At 37.3% G+C, this 24196-nt stretch overlaps 2 protein-coding genes across 2 annotated transcripts; both read left to right on the top strand.

The window, feature by feature from the left end:
• The first annotated feature begins 14875 nt into the window (after positions 1–14875).
• On the top strand, positions 14876–15784 carry LOC100960550 (olfactory receptor 4C6-like). Its single transcript, XM_012813168.1, has one exon. It carries the CDS (start codon positions 14876–14878, stop codon positions 15782–15784), a length of 909 nt encoding a protein of 302 aa, XP_012668622.1.
• A 7087-nt stretch (positions 15785–22871) lies between these two features.
• On the top strand, positions 22872–23895 carry LOC100960239 (olfactory receptor 4A47-like). Its single transcript, XM_012813135.2, has 2 exons — positions 22872–23785; positions 23871–23895. Exons 1-2 carry the CDS (start codon positions 22878–22880, stop codon positions 23893–23895), a joined length of 933 nt encoding a protein of 310 aa, XP_012668589.1. The 5' UTR covers positions 22872–22877.
• The last annotated feature ends 301 nt before the right edge of the window (positions 23896–24196 follow it).

The following is a 24196-nucleotide window of genomic DNA, read 5'->3' as shown; positions in this document are numbered from 1 at the left end:
CTAATCTCCTCAGAAGCTAAACAAAAACTGTTTCTACACTCATCTAAAAATACAGCCAACTGGAAATTTAAAAGGTATATGAAATGATTTGGTAAACACCCCTCTTTGCTACCTCTTCAGGAATGGTTCTTAATTGGAGATTGTTCTTAATCATAAATTCCTTGGTGGCTCAGAAGAGTTAGTTCCTCATTAGTCTCATAGACTCTTAAGGCTTCTGCTTTAAAGTTTCCTTTGCAAACCATAGAAATCCTAGTTCAACAAATGTGACCACAAACTAATAATTGGATGAATGTTCCCCCATTTCTATCTGGGCAGCTTACCTCCATAGCTAGAAACTCAAGTTGAAATAATTTCTCTTGTCTCCTGGGCTCTCTGAAGAAGTTACTTCGTGTGAATTGGGTGTGGCAAGATCTCAGGTTATACCTCAGATAACCTTAGACTCTTTATACAACTGTCCATTTTTAAACAACTGAAATTTAGAAAGGTATATGAAATGATTTGGTAAATGCCCCTCTTTGCTACCTCTTCAGCAATTTTCTTAATTGGAGATTGTTCTTAATCATAAATTCCTTGGTGGCTCAGAAAGGTTAGTTCCTCATTAATCTCATAGATTCTTAAGGCTTCTGCTTTAAACTTTCCTTTACAAATCATAGAAATCCTAGTTCAACAAATGTGACCATAAATCAATAACTGGATAAATGTTCCCCCATTTCTATCTGGGCAGCTTACCTCCATAGGAAGTAACTCAAGTTGAAATACTTTCTCCTGTCTCCTGGGCTCTCTGAAGAAGTTAGCTCATGTGAATTGGGTGTGGTAAGATCTCAGGTTATACCTCAGATAACCTTAGAATCTTTATACAACTGTCCATTTTTAAACAATTTTAAAGACGAAGCTGTAGGAATCACCTTATTATTTGGGTAAGTAGTATGTAGATTTAAGCTATAATTCTATATAGCAAATAAATGATGTTCAAAATATAAAATCAGTAACTGAATTTATTTTATGGAATAATAACATGTATATCTAAAAGCATGTCTCCCAAAGTATGTTAATAATTTATACCCAACACCTGTTTGCTTTATTTGTAAGTAATATGTATTCACTGAGCAAGGAACTTTGAGTTATGAATTAGGTTTTGTATGACTTCTAACTTGAGTAGGACCAAGTTATTTTGCTTGTACTTCTGTAGTTTTTAGAGCAACTATTTTAAAAATTAAGCAACCCAACCTCTAAGAAATTAAATTTGGTAATTAAAATTATATTTTCTGATTTCTAAAGAGTGCTTATAGGCAGCAAGAAAAGGAGTAGAGAACATATCTGGAAATGAGTACAGTTACCAGGAAATTGCTTCTCTGATGCCCTTTTTTCCAATTTCACTTTAAACTGTTTTTCTCCTATTCTTTCTTCATCCCTCCCTCCCCTACTTTCCCCTCTCTCCCCTCTCTCTGCCTTTGACTGTGTATCTGTCTCTCCCACAATCCTCTCATTTTTCTTTCCTTTTCTCTTTCTCTCTGTTTTTGTCCCTCTTTTTTCTCCCAAGACTCTCTCTTTCCTTTTTTCCCTATTCTTGGCCTTTAACCACTGATTAAGGGGAAAATGTGTGTATTTTATCAATACTATATTAGGTTAATTATTTTTATTTAAGAAGGAGCTCAGTTCTTAATTTGGACACCATGGGTCACACCTAGAACTCTGGGAGGCCAAGGCACTAGGATTTTTTGAGCTCAATAGTTTGAGATCAGCCTAAGCAAGAGTGAGACCCCTACTAAAAATGGAAAATTTTTTCCAAGTGTGGTGGTGGGCACTTTGAGTCCCAGCTTCTTGAGAAGTTAAAGCAGGCATATCACTTCAACCCAGGAGTTTGAGGTTACTGTAATTAGGCTAATACCCTGGCACTCTAGCGGGGACAACAGAATGAGACTCTGTCTAAAATGATAATAGAAAATAAAGAAGAAGAGGAGCTCAAGTTTTATATTTCTCTATGTTTCTAAACATTACTGCTTAATTTAGGTGCAAGTGGATCTATTTACAGGGATGTCTGTAGTGATGGTGATGGTACCAAGGGCAGTAGTGGTGATGCTGGTTGTTACTCTAGAACTTCATTTTTAAAATGACAATATTATACTCTGAAAAATTCTACTGAAGTTAGTTGTACTTCCACTCGCTAGACCTTAGTTTTACCTAAAGAGAAAGGAACTAGGAAGACATTTGTATTAAAGAGTTGTTTTAAAGTCCTTCAATGATAAGCCTACTTGTCTATTTAAATGCTGAGTTTCACAGGCCATCTAGGCACTCAAGAGTTCATTAGGAAAAAATCACAATTCATACACACACACACACAGCCTAAAATATATATACATATTTCAAGAAAGGAAAATACTGTATTAAAATTGTAATACTCAATACATACCAATCACATTGGTTATCTTATATAATGTATGTTGAATCTCTTTTAAGTGCAGAAGTCAAGCATGACTTGAGTATTACAATTTTAATACAGTTTTTCCTTTGTTAAAATGTGTATGCATTTTTCTACCCTCTGTATATAACGTAAATGATATATATGTACACATATACAAATAGTATTGAGAAAGAAAAATCATTCACAGAATCAACTCTCCTGGAATTCAAATTCAAGCTAAACCACATATTAAATCTGTTCCCTTGGCCAAGTGACTCACTATAAAAGATGGATAATAATTATCCTTATCATTTTGAAATGAATGTATTCATGACTCTACTTAAATAAAAAGTAACCATTACTGTATATTTTCTAGTAGTTTAAATGCTTGCTGAAAAATTTTCTGAATTATGTTATAGTATTAAAAGCATACACATAAGATAATAAAGTTAAAAATAATAAAATTGTAAAGTAAGAAATGTAGATAAAGAAGAAAAATAAATTATAGAAAGAAGAAAGCATTCTACTACATTATTGGTGAGAATAAACATTTCTGAAGGAGAATTTATATCTATTCATATTGAACATTTTCAGGTCTTTTGATTCTGTGATTTTACTGAAAAATTATCTTACAGAAATACTTAGATCAATTTCTGTAATATGTGTAGACATTCACACACATATACTGTATATACATATACACAAACTTGTATCGATTTTCACTGCAGCATTGTTAAAATATCAGAAAATTTAAATAGCATAAATCTTCATATACATATACTGGCATGCAATGGTATCAATGGTATTGATTAAAATGTAAGGTACAGATATGTCTACATTTTGTGCTCTATTGTTGCAAAATTATATTTTTACATTGCATATATGAATATACAAATTTTCATTTCTACGTGCAAATGTCCACTAGAAGAATAAATAATGCTGATAAATTATGAAGCTAAAGTGTTCTCTGGAGTCAAAATTAGACTTGGTGTTTGTGAATCAAGCCACTGCTGTTTTACACTGCAGTATTCGTTGGCACCACCAGGTCTTGGAGATCTGTTCCATCTTCTGGGAATAGGCCTCTAGTCTTCCCTTTTCTTAGTTATAGTCTAGCTTTAAGGTGTAAACCTTTTTTCCTTTAATTTCTTAGTTGACAGTTATTTCCTTTATTTTTTTATTAAATCATATCTGTGTATATTAATGTTATCATGGGGTACAGAGTGCTATTCTTATATACAAACTGAAATACATTCATCTAACTGGTTAACATAGCCTTCATGTCATTTTCTTAGTTATTATGTTAAGACATTTATACTCCACATTTAGAGAAATTCACATGTACCCTTATAGGGAAAACCATAGGCGTAATCCCACCAATCACCCTCCCTCCACCCGGCCTCCCCCCTCCCCTCCCCTCCCTCTCCCCTTTCCCCATATTCTTCGGCTAAAATTGGGTTATAATTTTCCTATGAAAGCTATAAATTAGTTTCATAGTAGGGCTGAGTACAGTGGATGCTTTTTCTTCCATTCTACAGATACTTTGCTAAGAAGAATATTTTCCAGCTCCATCCATGTAAGCATGAAGGAGATAAAGTATCCATCTTTCTTTATGGCTGCATAGTATTCCATGGTATACATATACCACAATTTATTGATCCATTCGTGTGTCAATGGGCACTTGGACTTCTTCCATGACCTAGAAATTATGAATTAGGCCACAATGATTCTGATACAAATATCTTTATTGTAGTGTGATTTTTGGTCTTCTGGATATATACCTAGTAGAGAAATTATAGGATTAAATGGCAGGTCTATTTTTAGTTCTTTAAGTGTTCTCCAGATGTCTTTCCAAAAGGAACATATTAGTTTGCAATCCCACCAGCAGTGTACAAGTGTTCCCCTTTCTCCACAACCATGCCAGCATCTGTGATTTTGTGATATGGGCTAATCTTAACAGGTGTTAGATGATACCTCAAAGTAGTTTTGATTTGCATTTCTCTGCTGATTAAGGGTGGTGAACATTTTTTCATATATCTGTAGGCCATGGGCCTGTCTTTTTCAGAGAAGTTTCTCTTCAAGTTCCTTGCCCACCCTGAGATGGTATCACTTGCTCTCTTCTTGCTAATATGTTTGAGTTCTCTGTGGATTCTGGTTATTAAGCCTTTGTCGGAGACATAACTAGCAAATATCTTCTCCCATTCTGAGGGCTGTTTGCTTTATTTACTGTGTTCCTGGCCATTCAGAAGCTTTTTAATTTTAATGAGGTCCCAGTAGTGTATTTTTGATGTTGCTTCAATTGCCTAGGGGTCCTCTTCATAAAATATTCACCCAGGCCAATTTCTTCAAGTGTTTTCCTTACACTTTCTTCTAGTATTTTTATAGTTTCATGTCTTAAATTTAAATCTTTAATCTAGTGAGAGTATATCTTAGTGTTGATAGGTGTGAATCCAGTTTCAGTCTTCTGCTGGTCACCAGCCAGTTTGCCTGGCACCATTTGTTAAGTAGGGAATCTTTTCCCCACTCAATGTTTTTAATTGGTGTCAAAAATCATATAATGGTAAGTAGCTGGGTTCATCTCTTGGTTCTCTATTCTGTTCCATACATCTACCTCTCTGTTTTTGTGCCAATACCATGCTGTTTTTATCACTATGGATATATAATATAGTCTGATGTCTGGTAGCATGATTCTTCCTGCTTTGTTTTTATTTCTGAGTAATGTCTTGGCTATTCAAGGTTTTTTATGATTCTATATAAAATAAAGTATTATTTTTTCAAGATCTTTAAAGTGTGACAGTCAACTTTCATAGGGATTGCATTAAAATTATATATTTCTTTGGGTAGTATGGTCATTTTTAAAATGTTAATTCTTCCCAGCCATGAGCATGGTATGTTTTTCCATTTGTTAACATTTTCAGCTATTTATTTTCTTAGAGTTTCATAGTTCTCTTTTATAGAGATCTTTCACATCCTTTATTAGGTAAACTCCCAGATATGTCATCTTCTTTGTCACTACTGTAAATGGAAGAGAGTTCTTGACTATTTTTTCAGCTTAACAGTTGTTGGTATATATAAAGGCTACCGATTTATGAGTGTTTATTTTATAACCTGAGATGCTGCTGTATTCTTTGATCACTTCTAAGAGTTTTGTATTAGAATCCCTGGTGTTGTCCAGGTATACAATCATTTCATCTGCAAAGAGTGAAAGTTTAATCTCTTCTGATCCTATATGGATATCGTTGATTGCCTTTTCTTCCCTAATTGTGATGGCTAAATCTTCCATTACAATGTTAGAGAGTAATGGAGACAATGGACATCCTTGCCTGGTTCCTGAGCTGAGTGGAAATAATTTCAATTTAACTCCATTCAGTACAATATTGGCTTTGGGTTTGCTATAGATGGCCTCTATCTATTCTAGAAATGTCCCTTCTGTGACAATTTTCTTAAGTATTCTGATCATGAAGGAATGCTGAATATTATCAAAAGCTTTTCTGCATCAATTGAGAAAATCATATGGTCTTCATTTATTAATTTCTTTACGTGATGAATTACATTGATAGATTTACATATGCTGAACCAGCCTTGAGATGCTGGGATAAAATCCACTTGGTCGTGGTGTATAATTTGTTTGATGTGTTACTGGATTCTGTTGGTTAGGATATTATTGAAGATTTTCACATCAATATTCATTAGTGATATTGGTCTGTAATTTTCCTTGCTTGTTGGGTCTTTTCCTGGTTTGGGGATCAAGGTGATGTTTGCTTCATAGAATGTATTGAGTACTATTCATTCTTTTTCTATATTTTGGAAGAGGTTAAGTAATATAGGTACTAGTTCTTCTTTAAAGGTTTGATAGAATTCTGATGTGAAGCCATCTGGTCCTGAGCTTTTCTTTTTAGAGAGACTTTGTATAGTAGGTGCTACTTCAGAAATTAATATAGGCTTGTTCAACATTTCCACTTGATTCTGGCTAAGTCTTGGAAGGTGGTATGCTTCCAAGTATTGGTCAATTTCCTTTAGATTTTCATATTTCTGAGAATAGAATTTCTTGTAATATTCATTAAGGATTTTTTTAATTTCTGAGGGTTCTGCTGTTATTTCTTCTTTACCATTTCTGATTGATAGAATTAGAGATTTTAGTCTTTTTTTTCTTGGTTAAGTTGGCCAAAAGTTTATCTATCTTATTGACCTTTTCGAAAAACCAACTTTTTGATTCATTGATCTGCGGTATAATTCTTTGGTTTTCAATTTCATTTAATTCTGCTCTGATTTTGGTTATTTCTTTTCTTTTGCTGGGTTTGATATTGAAGTCCTCTTCCTTTTCCAGTTGCTTGAGATGTCTCATTAAGTTCTTAACTTCCTCTCTTTCCGTTTTCTTAAGGAAGGCTTGCAGTGCTATAAATTTCCCTCTTACGACTTCCTATGCAGTATCCCAGAGGTTCTGATAACTCATATCTTCATTATCATTTTGTACCATAAATTTGACAATTTCCTTCTTTATCTTGTTCTGACCCACTTGTCATTCAACATAAAGTTGTTTAGCTTCCATGTTTTTGTATGAGTGTGCAGATTCCTGTTGTTGCTGAGTTCAACTTTTATTCCATGATGGTCTGAGAAGATGCAAAGAATAATTTCTATTCTTTTAAATTTTCTGAGGTTAGACTTGTGACCTAAAATGTGGTCAATTTTGGAGTATGTTCTATGGGGTAATGAGAAAAATGTGTATTCAGTTTTGGTAGAATGAAGTATTCTGTAGATGTCCATTTAATCCAAATGCTAAATGGTTAAGTTTAAATCTAAAAATTTCTTTGCTAAGCTTCTTGTTGGAGGATCTATCCAACACTGGCAAAGGAGTATTAAAATCTCTGACTATGATGGAGCTGGGAGAAATCAAATTGCTCATGCCTATTAGAGTATCTCTTATAAATTGAGGTGCATTCTGGTTGGGTACATAAATATTCATAATTGAGATCACATCATATTGAGTATTACCCTTAACAAATATAAAGTGACCATCCTTGTCCTTGCTTACCTTTGTTGGTTTAAAGCTTAGTGTATCTGTGAATAAAATTGCAAACCCTGTTTTTTTCTGCTTTCCATTTGCCTGGAATATAGATGACCATCCCTTCACCCTGAGTCTATAGTTGTCTTTTAGGATAAGGTGGGATTCTTGAATGCAGAAATTATCTGGCTTTTTGTATCCAGTTAGCCAGCTTGTGCCTTTTTAGAGAGCAATTTAAGTCACTCACATTGATTGAGAATACTGATAAACCTGGTATAATTTTGGGTATCAAGTTTTTCAAAAGTCCAGTGGACATCTTTAATCCTTTTGCCACTCTGGAAATTGGAATTTGATCAAAATTTTCTGTGTGAGTTTACTTACGTGGTGGAAGATTGTGCTGGTTTTTATGGAGGATAGGTCTGAGAATATCCTGGAGGGCCAGTTTAGTTATAGTAAATTTCTTCAGCATGTGAATGTCATTAAAGTATTTAATTTCTCCATCATAAATGAAACTCAGTTTAGCTGAATACAGGATCCTAGGTTGAAAGTTATTTTGTTTTAGGAGGTTAAATGTTACTGACCACCCTCTTCTAGCCTGAAAGATTTCAGCAGAGAGATCTGCAGTCATTCTAATATTCTTCCCCTTGTAGGTTATGGTTTTCTTACATCTAGCTGCTTTCAGAATTTTCTCTTTCATATTAACTTTAGTGAAGTTAATTATGACATGCCTGGGAGATGTCTTGTTTGGATTGAGTTATGCTGATGTTGTAAAACTGTCTGCTATCTGAATTTCAGAATCTCTTGTCATGTCTGGAAAGTTCTCCTTCATAATTTCATGAAGAAGAGCCTCTGCGTTTTGTGAAGCAACTTCATCACCTTCAGGGATTCCTATAAACTGAATATTTGTTTTCTTGGAATTATCCTGGAGCTCTCAGAGAGAGTGATCCATTTTTGCTCTTTATTTCTCTTCATCTTTGAGTGCTTAGGTGTGTTAAAAAGCTTTGTCTTCAGTGTCAGAGCTCCTTTATTCTGCCTGTTCCATTCTATTACAGAGAGTTTCTACCATATTTTTCAGATCTTTAATGGCTGCAACCTCTTGCCTCAGTGTCTCGTAATCTTTGGTCATTTTATCTTTGAAATCATTGAATTCTTGAGAAAGCTTTTGAATAATTTGAAATTCTAATACCCTCCTTTCCTCCATTTTGTTAATCTTATTTGCTATCCAGATTCTGAACTCGATTTCTCACATCTCAGCCTTCTGTTTATGGAAGGGATCTTCAATTGCATCTGCCCCATCCTTCACTTTGGGGAGTTGATCTACTCCGATTATTCAGGGTAACAGAGTTTTTGTGCTGATTCCACCCATACTGAATTTGCACCATTTAAAGACTGTCCCAAAACTGTTCTGCCAGTGGCTGTCACCAGAGAAGGTGCTGGCTTCCTCTGGTTGCCCAGAGAGATAGACTGCATCTGTGTGGAAAAGCCTCAGGGGTGTGAGCCTTATTTTTCTAGCTGCTGTGGCTGTTGCTCTTCCTCAGGGTACCGCCTCTCTAGTGTGGTTATCTGTCCACTGGCCAATTGCCCATCCTCTCGTAGTTCTTGGGCACCGGGCCTGGGATGCTGAAAATGTGCAGCTGGATCAGTCCTGGGTGGTGGCCGGTGGTGGCGTGGAGTGCCTAATAGCCCTGTTGCAGGGGACACTGGGGCAGGATCAGTGTTGGGGGCTAAGTGCCTATCAGCCGAGGTGGGGGAATGAGGCAGCTAGATCAGTCCTGGGGGTGGCCTGTGGCAGTGCCAAGCACCTAACAGCCCCAGCACAGGTAATGCAGCAGATGGATCACTTCTGGGGGGCTACCCCCAGCAGCATGGAGCACCTAGCAGCCCTGGCGTGCGGAACTCAGTGGCTGGGTCAGTGTGGGGGTGGCCCGCAAAAGCGTGGAGTGCTTAGCAGCTCCCTTGGGCCTGGCAGTTGGGGTGAGGGGAATGCGGTGGCTGGGTCAGTCCTGGGTGGCCTGCTACAGTGGCACATAGTGCCTAGCAGCCCCAGGGAACATAGCAGCTGGATCAGTAGGGGCGGGGTGGCCTGCAGGTATAGGAATGCGAGACTTAAGCAATTCTGCAGCTGCAGGGCCGGGACAGGGCACTTGGTCCCACAGGGGTCAGGGGACACTACTCTTGGGCCTCCTCTCACTGTCTCAGCAGGCAGAGGGGGAAGAGTGGACTAGAAATTCAAGATGACAGTGAAAAGTTAGTTGGATTTTTCTGCCTGGCGAGAGGGTCTTCGGAGTCTCAGCAGGGTCCCTTTAGGGGAGTAGACCCCACTTCTTGTATCTCTCACACATAGGGTGGGATTATAGGTCCTCAGTTCACCTCTCACCTGTAGGAAACTTTCAGGAACAGACAAAGAAAAAACAAAGAGAAAAATACAAGATTCCTGTGGGAAGGAATGGTTGCTTTTCCTTTGGGATGTATTATGTATCTGTAGATTGCTTTCTAGGAGTTGCAACTTGCCTCAGAAGAGGTGTCCTACAGATATCACTCTTCTCTCTTGACTGAGCTCCCAGTCTTCAACTTTGTTGGGTATTTTCTGGACTTTATCCTTCCTTCTGAACAGGAGCTTCTGTCTGAGGATGATACCTATTGGCCATCTGGCCCCTTCCTCACAGTTATTTATATTGCCATTATTTTAAATGTTCTAGTTCTGCCACTTATTTAAGGAAATAGGCCACATCTGACAAGTTTTAGAAATACTTGTCTACAAAAGTATTTATCAAAGTGAAGAATACAAAGCAACAAAGAAAAAGCAAAACCTGAATTATAATGCTTTCTGACTTTACTGGAACAAGCTCTTTCAAAAAGCTAATCATTGCTGACCCACTATGAAAAGAAATATCACAAAGGCAGCTGGTGGTGTGAGTTGACACTCAGATGCAAGTTCCCTGTACATTTTTAAACTTTACTTTGACTGACACATATCTATAAATACAAATGCCAAAGTCAATAGCTGGTAAGGACATCACAGAGCCTGGTTGACAATGAATAGCAACCAGACTCTGATGACAGATTTGCTTTCACCCCTGGAGGATGAGTGGGAGCCAGCATAACCTGAGACCACAGCTCCCTGCAATTTCCTTCTAATTGATAAATATCTTGGATTGGAATTCAATGGATTGGTGCCCATTGAATCTTTATTCATTTACTAGGAACTTGGAGAATTGTGAAAGATGTTAACAGTCATTAAGCATCTCCGAGTGGAAATAAGAGAAACATGTAATAAAGTGAAATAATGATATACACATACATAAAAATGTTTTCTGAGTAGGGAGGATAAGTGTTTAGGCTGGTGAAGGAGAAGGCTACAATCGGAAAGGACTGGTTGACTGAAGGCCTAAACCAGTGTTTTTTAGCCTTTGTTATCTCATGGAACACTTGAACCTATAGTTAAACTTCTGTGGCACACTTAAATTATGTTGATCCTAAAAAGAGTAAAAACAACAGAATATACTTACTGTGCTTTGGAATTCTTTTGAAAATAGTTTAATTAATGATCTTTACAATTTTTGCCACACACCTAAGTGCTCACGGCACACCAGTTGAAAATCACTGGCATGGACACAGGCAAGAGGTAAGCCCAGAGCTTATATAGACTTCTAACCTGATCACGAAAAGAATAAAACATATGGGGTGGTGCCTGTGGCTCAAAGGAGTAGGGCACTGGCCCTATATTCCAGAGGTGGTGGGTTCAAACCCAGCCCCGGCCAAAAACTGCAAAAAAATAAAATAAAATAAAAATAAAACATGATTGCTGCTTTCCCAAGATTTGTGAGTAATTTTCTTCCTTTGATTCTCACTTGTTCTCACTTGCCAGGAGGCAAAAGTATCAGGGGCTATAAGGTATAGTAGTTCCTAGACTCTGCTTTGGGGTCAATCATTAGCTTATAAGCAACCTTGAGGAAGTTATACAATTTCTCTAAGCTTCAGTTGCTTATTTGAAAAATCCAGACAATCATATTTACCTCACATGGGTGTTCTGGATTAAATAAGAAAAATCCTTTTTATCATTGCCCATACTAACTAAGCAATACAAACGTGTTAGCTGTCGTTTCTCATTTATTAATTGCTCTGTTACAGAAATCAAGGCTTGGAGTGGTTAGGATTAAAAAGCCAGGACCTCTGGCCAAGCCTTGGAGGTAGGCTTGCAGTATCTGTATTTGGTGACATTTGCTGGGAGTGGAAAAACAAGAGGTTGGTCTGTCATGAAGCATGATAGTGGAGCAAAGTGAGGAGCAGAGAGAAATGAAGTACAATCAGTAAGGGAGCGGGTGATGGGAGTTGAATGTCAAAGTAGCAAAGTTCAATTCCGTTCAACAGGCCGTCACTGTAGATTCCAAGCCTTATAGGCAGAAGAAGCACAGATTTTACCTAGAGCAGGTGCTTTCAAATTTTGGGACATTTTTACCCAGAGGCATAAAGAATGAATATGAATAAGTGTGTTTAAGGGGGACAGAGTCAGTCCTGCTGCTGCCTGTTTCATGAACTCTCTTTACACTGCAGATGAATCATGAGGCTCACAGATTGCAGCAGCACATCCACATTTACAGATGACACTAGTGACATGACACAACCTGCAATAAAACCCTCTTATTTCTTGATTCCCAAGCTAGGGCTCCTTTTACTCTGCAAGGGCTGGTGGAAGAGTCCTCAGTTCTGGCAGTTCTGCCTTCAGAGAACACAGAATCCCATCCTGCAGAACCTAGACTTAAGACAGCAACGAAAAAACCTCTTCCACAACTATTAATATCCAATTACCAGCTCCTGCAATTTCGTGAGTCAACCCCTTAAAATAAATCTCCCTCAACAGGTAGATAGATGATTGATGATAGACAGATGATAGATAGATAGATAGATAGATAGATAGATAGATAGATAGATAAGACAGAGATATCTCCTATTGGTTCTGTTCCTCTGGAAAATCCTGGCTAATACTAAATGCCTGATCTTTTGTCTCAGATTTGTTTCAAAATAAGAGAGGTGGTGAGGAGTGCATTGGGAGATAAACAGAACAAGACTGATCATGGTTTAATGGTTTTGAAAATGGTTGTTGAAATGGATGATGGAATTTTTAAAAATAGGAATAGTAGTATATAATTTTATGCTTGTTCAAAATTCTCCATAATAATAGTTTAAAACAAAAACAAAAGAAATTCCTGAGTTCCTGGGCTGAGAGGGAGGGTTCGCTCTGCACTTTGTGTAAGGGGTGGGGGTGGAGAGGGTTATCAATAACAAGAGAACCTCTCAGCATTTCCAGAGTGTCTAATCCAGATACCAATGTACAGTTAGTCACAAAAACAGTCCTCAAGTTGTGACTACTTGTATGAGAGGGTATTTTAGTTTCTGTTCTGTGGAAAGGGTAAAGAATTTCAACAAAGGGGTTTTTTTCTTTTAATTTCTTATAGTAAACTATGTACATTAATGCAATCATGGGGTACAGTGTGCTGTTTTCATATACATTTTGAAATACTCACATCAAACTGGTTAACATAACCTTCATGTCATTTTCTTAGTTATTGTCAACAAAGTTTTTTAATATAGAATTTTTTTCAGCCATTCTGTTAAGTGCCAAATGTAATAGTCTGGTCATGATGCTGAATATATGTGTCTTTTTTAATGTGCTGTGTAAAATTAGTCTACTCTGAAGCCATTTTGGTAAACTTCCCCAAAAAGATGAAGACAGAATTCCTTCAGGATGATGTCAGGTTCCATATAAAATTCATTTCCAAACTGCTTGGGTGGAGAACACATTGTCTTCAGAAGCCTCAGTGTAGCTGAAGTGATGGGTGCTGTTGTGACCTAAAGCTCACCATTAAAAGGGGTCATTCAAGAAAAATCATGGAATTTTTGGTTACAAAGATGTTTGTTGGCGTATTCTATGCAATATACCTACAGTGAATAATGGTACCAGAAAAATTACAGACAAAATAAAGCTTGTGTATCAACAATTATCATGTCTAACCATAAACGATTTAATTCTCTTGGAAAAAAAACTACCATTGTAAAACTGCTTTTTGAAAAATTCCTTAAGAAAAAATTCCTAAGATCCTGAAGCCAGCCTCTGCTTAAAAGTCCCCAGTAATATGAAATGCATTTCATTGCAGCTTTCCTTGTGATCCCAGTAGTAACTCCCTTTGGACCTCCCAAAATCTATTCTTCCCTTCTCCTGCAATGGAACTTAGGAGATAAGAATTTGAGCTCTGTGATCAAAGTGCCAGCTCCACATGAAAATAATTTTATACCATTATGCAAGGGATTTAACTTCCAAAGCCTCAGTTTCTCTTTACAATGGAAGTATATGGGCACCTACCTTATATGGCATCCTGAGATTCAATTAAGGTAATGCATCTAATGTACTTGGAACAGGGCCCAGCCACACTGTTAGTCAACCTGCAAGCTCATTGTTCAGCTGTTGTCATTATTATACTCCTAAACCTTGGCTCTGTTTAAGGGAGAGAGGGAGCTGAAAGGAATGACTTGAGCTGATCAGGTTCAATTCAGTTGTATTGGGAGTCTGGATTTCTGTTGGACCATCATGGTTTCTAATTTTCATCATTGAACAAAATATTAGTCAAAGATTATATACTTACTATTTTAGGTCTATGATGACATTCAAAATTTACAAATAAAGCACAAAATTATAAAAGAATTATATATTTTTTTTTTTTTTACAAATGGCATGGGAAGACTAACCTACCATACTGGTTTGTTTTAAAGCAGAATAACAATTGTAATGCATTTAGCACAGTGATTGTGAATGATAAGCTCACAGCATAATTATTGGAGAAGCAATATTGATGTTCCAGGGCACTGATTCTATGGTCAGAATATATAATCCACATGTTAGCTGCACACATAACTAGCTATACAATCTTGGATGTTTCCTAAACTTCATGACAGTCATTTCCTTTATCTGTAAGATAAATAAAATAATAGGATTATTCTACTCCTTGTAATGAGGAATTGCCTACAATATGAGTTAGACACTCAAACATCTGGCCATTAAAAATAACAATCATAGGCTGGCACCTGTGGCTCAAAGGAGTAGGGTGCTGACCCCATATGCCAGAGGTGGCAGGTTCAAACCTAGCCCCGGCCAAAAAACGAACAAATAAATAAACAAAAATAACAATCATAAAGTTAGGTGAAACAGAGAGAGAAATCTATTTCATATGGAAGAATAATTTACACAGAGAAAAAAAGACTTGGGGAAACTTGTATTAATGAAATATCTATCTATTCAATTTTTTATTTAGCATGTTCTTAAGAGCCAAATGCTTGGATGACAACTGAATGAGTAAAAAGAACAGCTTCCCCAATGTCCTGGAAACACAGGAAGCCAAGTAGTCACTAATTATAAATCATACATTGTCTTTTTGCACAATTCTCAACTCTGAGCTGCAACGCCTATCAGCACCTAAGCAATGGAAAATCAAAACAACGTGACAGAATTCATTCTTCTTGGCCTTACAGAGAACCCTGAGCTGCGGAAAACATTTTATGCCATATTTCTCATCATGTACACGGCCACAGTGCTGGGAAATTTACTCATCGTGGTAACTATAATCTCAAGTCAGAGTCTGAGATCACCTATGTACTTTTTTCTTATCTTCTTGTCCCTTTCGGATGTCACATTCTCTTCAGTCGTTGCCCCCAAAATGATTGTGGACTCTTTCTCTGAGGGCACGACCATCTCCCTGGAAGGCTGCATGACCCAGCTCTTTGCAGAGCATTTCTTTGGTGGTGTGGGGATCATCCTTCTAATTATGATGGCCTATGACCGCTACGTGGCCATCTGTAAACCCTTGCACTACACCAACATCATGAGACCCAGGGTGTGCCACCTGATGGTGGGAGGGGCCTGGGTGGGGGGATTGATGCACGCAACAATACAGCTTCTGTTCATGTACCAAATACCCTTCTGTGGGCCTAATATCATAGATCACTTTATATGTGATTTGTTTCAGTTGCTGACACTTGCCTGCATGAACACCCACATCCTGGGCCTCTTAGTCACCCTCAACAGTGGGGTGATGTGTACAGCTATCTTCCTTGTCCTAATTGCCTCCTACACGGTCATTCTCTGTTCCCTGAAGTCTTACAGCTCTGAAGGGCAGCGCAAAGCCCTCTCCACCTGTGCTTCCCACCTCACGGTGATCTTCTTGTTTTTTGTGCCATGTATTTTTTTGTACATGAGGCCCGTGGTCACTTACCCCATAGACAAGGCAATGGCCATGTCTAATTCAATGCTCACACCCATGTTAAACCCCTTGATCTACACACTGAAGAATGCAGAGGTGAAAAACGCCATGAAGAAACTTTGGATGAAATGAGAGTCTATGCTTGGCAGGTAACCATGATGCTGAGAACATCACTTGTTTCTTCAAAGGAGAAGTATTTCTTTCAGAAATATATGAGAAGTAAATTTGTCTGTCTTTTCCCACTGGCCAGAGGGAACATTTAAACTATAAAGTCCCATGTATGATTCAGATCATCTACAGTGTAGAAACTATGGTGTCTGCTGCTTTATCCCTTCCGTTATTTCCCATTGCCTTACACCTGCCCTCTGTTGTCCTCTGACTCCCTAATTCCACTGGCTGCTGCCTCCCTTTCCAACTAATCTCAGACCCCCACCTCCTCCCTCACTAAGCATCAGCCTTAGAAATGCGCAAGCCTTTCTTATCTCAGAGCTGTGCATCTCTGCCTAGGAATGAGCCTCACCCTCTTCAGGCAGCTGTTTCTCTCTAACTTCTAGTAGCAGCTGAGAGATTCCGTGGCATTTTCTCAGAGAAGCCTTCCCTCATGACTCTGTTGAAAGATTCTTCCATTCCCACCATTATTTTTTATCTTAACATCTAGCTCACTTTGATAGTAACACGGACCAATATTATAATTATTTTTGTATAATTACCAGTTCACTTTTGTTATTTTCCATCTCCTCTGACCTTGATATCAGTGAGAAAAGCACTTTTATTTATTCTTGGTATCTATTATGTTTTCAATAAGTATTTGTTGAGTACTTATAGAACATATGAGCTTTTTTTCTAATCCAAATAGCCAAATTCAGATGGGTACGGCATAAAATAAGATAGTCAATAATTCAATTCAATTCAATTTAAAAATAAATAAAAAATTCCAAGCCTGGCATGGTAACTCACACCTGTAATCCTGGCACTCTGGGAGGCAAAGTTAGGTGGGTAGCTTGAGCTCAGAAGATCCTGACCAACCTGAGCAAGAGGAAGATCGATCCTTTAAAAAAAAAAAAAGTATCTGGGCATTGTGGTGGGTGCCTGTAGTCCCAGCTACTTGGGAGAATGAGACAAGAGGATTGCTTGAGCCCAAGAGTTTGAGGTCACTGTAAGCTATGATGCCACTGCACACTATCATAGGCAATAGAGTGAGAATCTGCCCCCCCCAAAAAAATTCCAGAGAGTGATTGTTAGAACAACTTAATGGAAATGGAGGACTATGATTATTTTTTGGAGGGTACTTAATAGTGGATAGTCAGAGAAGGATTTTCTAAGCAAGTAAATTTTAGCCGATTTTGCAGTCTTTTGAGATTTCCTTACGAAAATTTATTAAATATATTAACAAGTTTGATAATAAGGAAGACATCAAAAATGGTCAGAAGAACATAGATATATACAGATTAGTGGAATGGAAAATCTAGAGAGAGAAAACTCTCAAGTAGAAACTACCATGGTATTTTCAAGGAACTACATAAGACCAGTGGGTTGAACATAATGATTCAAATAAAAAGTGGAAAGAAGAAGGACCATATAAAAGTAGGCAAGTGTCAGATACACAGTGCCAGTACATCTAAGGTTCTAGCCATCTCTAAAGCCCCAAGCAGATGAATGTTCTTATTACCTCTTCAAAATGACTCAAGGTCATAAATGCTTTCAGAACACAGATAGAGACTAACTTTTGTCCTGTAGAGGAATTGCACAATGTGGAGAAAAAATATTTTGTAGCTAAAAATAAATAGATAGATAAATATAAATGTTTTAATTGAAATAATGTCTGTAGCTAACTTCTATTTGTTGTCAAGTTTTCAATTGTAGAGCAAACTTCACGATACCATCTTAATATATTTCAGAGCAAAGTAGCCAACTTGACTTTACATTTCATTTTATAAACACAGGGAAAAAATCCCATAATCACGTGACTATGTGGATCTTTGTTAAAACTTAAGATGAACTTTTTCTATTGTAATCATGTGATACAAACATTGGAATGCTTGTTAGAGTGCAGTTCTTCATTGTATGTTTGCGTAATACATGAGGATACATAACTTGACAAATGTCAATCAAATAAACAGCATAACATTAGCTTTAGATTTATGTTTTTTGTCTAATTAAGAGGTTTTCTGATAATGTGATTCTACAATTGGGATCACTTTCCAGTTTGCTTCTTTTCTGTGGATCATTAACATTAGTTTTCACTAAATGGGGTGTTTCTCTTTTTTAAAACTATATTTCCACAGGTAAATCTTGGCAATTTTTGTATTTCAAACTATTAATCTACAGGCCCCTTACCACTATAATACTGTTTTGCATATGAGCTGGCTTAGATATAGAAAGATTGTTACTTGCTCAATATAAATTGTTAGACTGAGTTTCACATCCACTTTGGCTCCAGGCTTGCAAATTCCTGTGTACTGAGTTCCTGGGTTCAATAAATGAAAAATCAATGTAGGAGGTACACACATTAATTGAATTAACTATAAGGGAATTTTACAGGTACTAAAGAAGTGTAGATGAAGAGCTTTTGGCCCAGCCATTCAAGTGAACAGAAACTTCCCCATGAGATAGCATTAAAGCTGAGCCTGTAAACACAAGTGAGATATTTCTAAGTTAGCTAAAATTATAAGACCTTCCAGGGAGTAATGAGATCAGCATGCACAAAGATGGAGAGCACAAAGCAGTGTAAATTTACCCAACACTTAGAAAAGGGCCTGGCACATAGTAAACATTCGTCATACTATGAACACAGTGATCAGCCTCTTTACTTCTACATCATTTTCCCTATAACTTTGTATGCCTTTCCTTCTCATTCTGATGCTGGGCAATGCTTTTGACTCACTTTGGCTGACAGAATGTGGTCAGACATGAACAGAATGGAGTTCGGAGCCTGCTCCTCAAAAGACCTAATACACTTCCATTTTCTTTTCCTCGTGGAACCCTCTGCTATGAGAACAAGCCCAGACTAACATTTCTATGACAGACTGACACAAAGAGCACTGTTGTCACAGTTAAGCTCACATTAGGTCAGAGTATAGCCAACCAACTCCCAAACAGGTAGAAGAATCCAGCTAAGATCCCAGAGCACAAATAAGCCCAATTCAAAGTGGAAGAGCAATTCAACTGATTGTAGACCAAAGGATGACAAGAACATGTCACTACTGCAAGCAGCTGAGGTCTGCTGTTATTTGTTACTTAGTGACATTGAGTAGATAGGGTTGGGTATCCATATCATTGGTCTTAACAAGTTCAGGATGTATAGAACATACATTGTTAGTCAGAAAGCAGTAGAAAGTGGTGATGGGTAAATGCTGGCACATAAAGTGTGTCAAGTTAAGACCACCTATATATTTAATAAATGTAAGGAATGTCTGTAGACTTGAGTTCCATGAAGAAAAGGGTCATAACTCTTTTGTTTGAATTCTTATCCATCATTTATGGAATTCAATGTAAGTAAAAAAAAATAAGAAGTAAGAGAGGGAGGAAAGATGACTCAGAGTAATAATGACTAATGACCTGTCCTAAGAAAGGACTGTGATGTTGCATGAAATAAATATATGTGTTTGAATGGTGCCGATGACTCTATTTTGGAGGTAAGGCAAAAACAAAGATTTTCAACCTCCAGTAAGAGTCACTTCCACCAGTGTTGCCAGAAATATTGTTAAGAGTAGCTGGGAATGGGCACAATGGCTCATGTCTGTAATTCTAGCACTCTGAATGGCTGAGGTGGGTGGATAGCCTCTGAACTCAGAGGTTGGAGACCAGCCTAAGCAAGAACGAAACCCTGTCTCTAACAATAACTAGGCATTATGTGTGGACTTATAGTCCAAGATACTAGAGGCTAAGAAAAGAGAATCCTTCAGCCCAAGAGTTTGAGGTTGCCCTGAGTTATGCTATGGCACTCTACCAACTCTGTCACAGAAAAAAAAAAAAGTAGCTGGGAAAGAAAAAAGGGAACATCCAATGAATATTAATGGCAGTAAAATGTCTCCTAGAGGCAGTGTGAATTTTCCAAGTCAAGGTCTATACTTGCTCCTCCACATTCTGACCAAGGTGGGTGACCTGCTCCTTGTGTGGCTGTGGCTGTCAGTAAGATCCTGGGCTTGCTGACGGACTTTGTTCTTGTATGTTTTCATCCATGGGTGTCATTTATTCCTTGTCCATTTCTCCCAGAAGTTTGATTTCAGACTCATTCTTTCTGAAAAACACCATATCTTTCCAATCTTGTATGAGTCAGCACTCAAATCTTTATACAGAAGTATTTTGGTGGGTTAGGGGTCTTACTTTTATGGGTCATGATCTTTGACCACTCTGTGGCCATCAATAAGCCTTTGTGGTATTTATCATGAGACAGTGGGCATACGTCGTGTTGCTGACAGTGCCCTGTTTTGTACGATTTCTGCACTTAGTAATTCAACTTGGCACTATTTATGGGCTTCCATTTGGTGGCCCGGGGGTCACTGATCATTTTATATGTGACATGTACCCCTTATTGAAATATGTCTGTGCTTACACAGTCAATAAATTTCCTATTTTTGTAGTTCATGATTCAGTTAAGAAAGATGTTGCATATTTCATTTGTGCCTAGACTATACTTTTTTCTCTTTGATGATTTGACCTCAAGTTGTTCTTTTGCAATTTTCCCCAGAGGGCACGGTTTTGTTAATCTTGTTATAAATAGTCATTATCCCTGTGGCCTCTCTGGAGATCCAGAGGCTACCCTCAAAATTATAGTACAGGTCCCAATGAATTTAATTAGCGAAGAATCACCCTTGGAGATGCACCAGTCATTCAACAATATGTGCTATATTTCAAATGTAGTTTCCATAGACTTTTACTCTTACCTCAGAGAGTGTTTATCGGTACCAGGATTCACATGGTTGGCTTTATTAGGATTTGAAGTGATAGACTCAAAACATGGCCATACCCAGATTAAAATTATTCTCCATCCTCAGACTACCCAAAGTTCAATTATGCTGTATGAACACAGGTCAGTATTACTGATAGAGATGTTGTTGAGGCTAATTCATGATGTCTTTTGGTGTAAAACACAAATTGCAGATATTGATCTTAATTCACAATTCTCATTCCCACCAAGCTGACTTTTCTTTTAACCTCGAAATGCTTATTTAGTCTATCCATCCTCTCACAGTTTTGGTGCATAGTTCTGCAATAAACACGGATGCGGAATATCCTTAGGTGAACTGATTTCCTCTCTTCCTAGGAAGGAGAGGTTGAGTAAGAAGAGAACTGAAATTGACCATTAGGCACACCAACATGAAGCTGTTTTCATAAAGTAAAACAGACAATTGGCCGGGATGCTTGCTTAAAAGAGATGTGGGGTCAAAGAATAGATTTTGAAAGCATGAATGTGTACTATATATATATGTGTGTGTGTATAAATAACACATATACTTATGTATGTATGTGTGTGTGTGTGTGCGCATTGGTATATAGTGCATATATACAAATGCACTATAGGAAGTAAAATTGATTATGTAGGAAATGGAGGAGAAAATTGCAAGAACACTGTTCTTAAAAGCATGTGCTCTAATGCCCGAGCAGAGAGGATGGCCATAGTAAGGAACACAGGCGATCTTGAGCAGGTGAGGTCAGGTTGAAGTGAATGTCAACAGAGACTTAGAGAGAGACAGGCTGTTATTACTAGCATTACTTTAAGAGGTAGGCAGGCTAGTGAATGTTGATACTACTTATGATATAACGTATATGAGTGTGTGTCAAGTCTTCTTTCCCTCTTTCTTTCTCTTCCTCCCTTCGTCTCTTCCTGCCTCTTCCCCACCCTTCTCTTTCTTCCCTCTGACATTTTCATTGTTTCACATACAACTTCATGCCTTTCCCTGAATCACAAGCAAAAATGTAAGCCATGCTTACAACACCAAAATATAAACTCTTCAATATTTTCTCATCTTCATTTAATCATATACAAGTATGTATAAATTTATACATACATGCTATTATTAAAATAATATCATATTACTTTCTTACTTGTGGGAGTACATGCATAGCTGTAATTAATTCTTTTAAATGGCTTTATTCCATTTAATATATTCTGTGTTCTAGTCAACTATTTCTCTATTGATTTGGGTTCTCTTTAGCATTTTTTATTTTGTTTTTTTCTTGTTTAACGCCATTATAAACAATCCCACAAAACATGTCATGCATATGTCCTTGTGTACTAGGGTTTTAACATCTATAGGATAGATTCTAGAGTGCAATTGTTGTATTGGAAAATGTCTTTATTGTCAACAGAGATTGATAAATTGTGTTCCTAAAATATAGAACTCCTATGATCACTATCAGTGTAAGAAAATGCCCTTTCCATTTTTACTAGTTATAGCTACTATCATTTTAAAACTTCTCTGTAAGTGCGGTGAATATAAAGTGATGCTTAGATATGCACAGAAAGAACAAAAATGAAGCAATATTTACTTTTAATTTTTATAGGTAAACTTTAATAATCTATGATATATTTTTTGGGCCATTTGGACTTTTTCCCCCATAATTACTGGTTTATATCATTTGTCCATTTCCCTATTGGTTTTATTTATATTTTATCTATTAATTTCTTAGAGCCATTTGTCTATTTTAAATATTAACACTGTGTGTGTTATTTAAGAAGTAAATCTTTAAACTTACAAATTACTTTTGTCTCTTCAGTTTATGATAACTTTTCCTAAATTCTTTAAAAAATTTGAAATTGTCAAATATGTTTATCTTGGATTTCAATTACCAATTAAGAAAGTTCCTCCATTCATACTATGTAGAAAAATTCATTTTTTAATTCATTTAAAATTAAATATACAGTATATCTTGTTTAGTTTTAAATTAAATCTTTAACCTATTTTTATTTTATTTTTATTGCATTAGCTATATCTTCAATTTTGTTAGAGTCTAAATAGAAATCTAGTTATGTCCCTTTTGCACAAGCATTTCTACTTAGTTATTTCTTTCTCCATTTGTCTACAAAGGCTAGGTTCGAGATTGTGTTTAATCAGCACTGTATTCTTATGATCTGAGACAGTTTTGTAACACAAGAAATCATACTACCTATTTGTTGAATGAATAAACAAAATATCCTACAATTTCATGAAGTCATTATTGATAATTGTATTTGCAGGTAATTTTTCCCTCAACACTGAAATAAGGACACACAGAAGGACACATGGAACAAAGGAACAACGTGACAGAGTTTGTCCTATTGGGGCTCACTAGGAACCTCCAGGACCAGAAAATATTGTTTGTGATGTTCTTGCTTATCTACGCTGTGACGATGGCAGGCAACCTGCTCATTGTCGTGACTGTGGTGGTCAGCCCAACCTTGGATGCCCCTATGTACTTCTTCCTGGGCAACTTGTCATTCATGGATGCTGTTTATTCCACCACAGTGACCCCAAACATGATCATAGACTTACTCTATGAGAAGAAAACCATTTCCTTCCAAGCTTGCATGGCCCAGCTTTTTGTAGAACACTTATTTGGTGGTGCTGAGATTTTGATCCTGGTTGCCATGGCCTATGACCGGTACGTGGCCATCTGCAAACCCCTGCATTACTTATCAATCATGAACCAACGGGTGTGTGTCCTGCTACTGCTGTTAGCCTGCTTTGGAGGTTTTGTGCACGCCATAGCTCACCTTCTCTGTATTTACAACCTTCCCTTCTGTGGCCCCAATGTCATTGACCACTTTGGCTGTGACATGTACCCCCTACTAAAGCTTGCCTGCACTGACACCTATGTCATTGGCCTCAGTGTGGTTGCCAATGATGGAGCCATCTGTGTGGTCATCTTTATGCTCTTACTCATCTCCTACGGGGTCATTCTGCACTCACTGAAGAATCTTAGCCAGGAGGGGAGACACAAAGCCCTGTCCACCTGTGGCTCCCACATCACTGTGGTGGTCCTCTTCTTTGTCCCTTGTATTTTTATGTACGTGAGACCCCCTTCTACTTTACCCATTGATAAATTTTTGAGTGTGTTTTACACAGTAATCACCCCTATGTTGAACCCCTTAATCTATACTCTGAGAAATGCAGAAATGAAATATGCCATGAAGAAACTTTGGACCAGAAAAGGAAAATGAGATGGCAAAGGAATGTATCACTTATTCTTGAGGAAGAGTTGTACCCTCCAGGAAAGCCATGTGTGATTATTTACCTATAGTAAATTTTTCCCAGATTTAATAACTTATGTGCAATGCAAAAATTGATTGTGTGAACACTTCCAAGTATCAAAATATATTTTTAAGATTTTCACAATTTTTCAGGAAAAATATATGTTTATTGGGGGTTAGACCTATAAAGATTAATGGAGAGACTCTAAATTCATGAACTGTAGTTGATACCATAAGTTATTTTAGTTAATTGAAGATTTGTTCATGTTTCTTTCTTTTTAAAATTAGTTGTGCTGGCTCGGCACCTGTGGCTCAAGTGGCTAAGGCGCCAGCCACGTACACCCAAGGTGGTGGGTTCGAATCCAGCCCGG

The sequence above is a fragment of the Otolemur garnettii genome, unplaced genomic scaffold, assembly GCF_000181295.1.
Source record: "Otolemur garnettii isolate 467f Iridium unplaced genomic scaffold, OtoGar3 scaffold00247, whole genome shotgun sequence".
NCBI lineage: Eukaryota > Metazoa > Chordata > Mammalia > Primates > Galagidae > Otolemur > Otolemur garnettii.
This window is presented reverse-complemented; position numbering and strand designations above follow the sequence as displayed.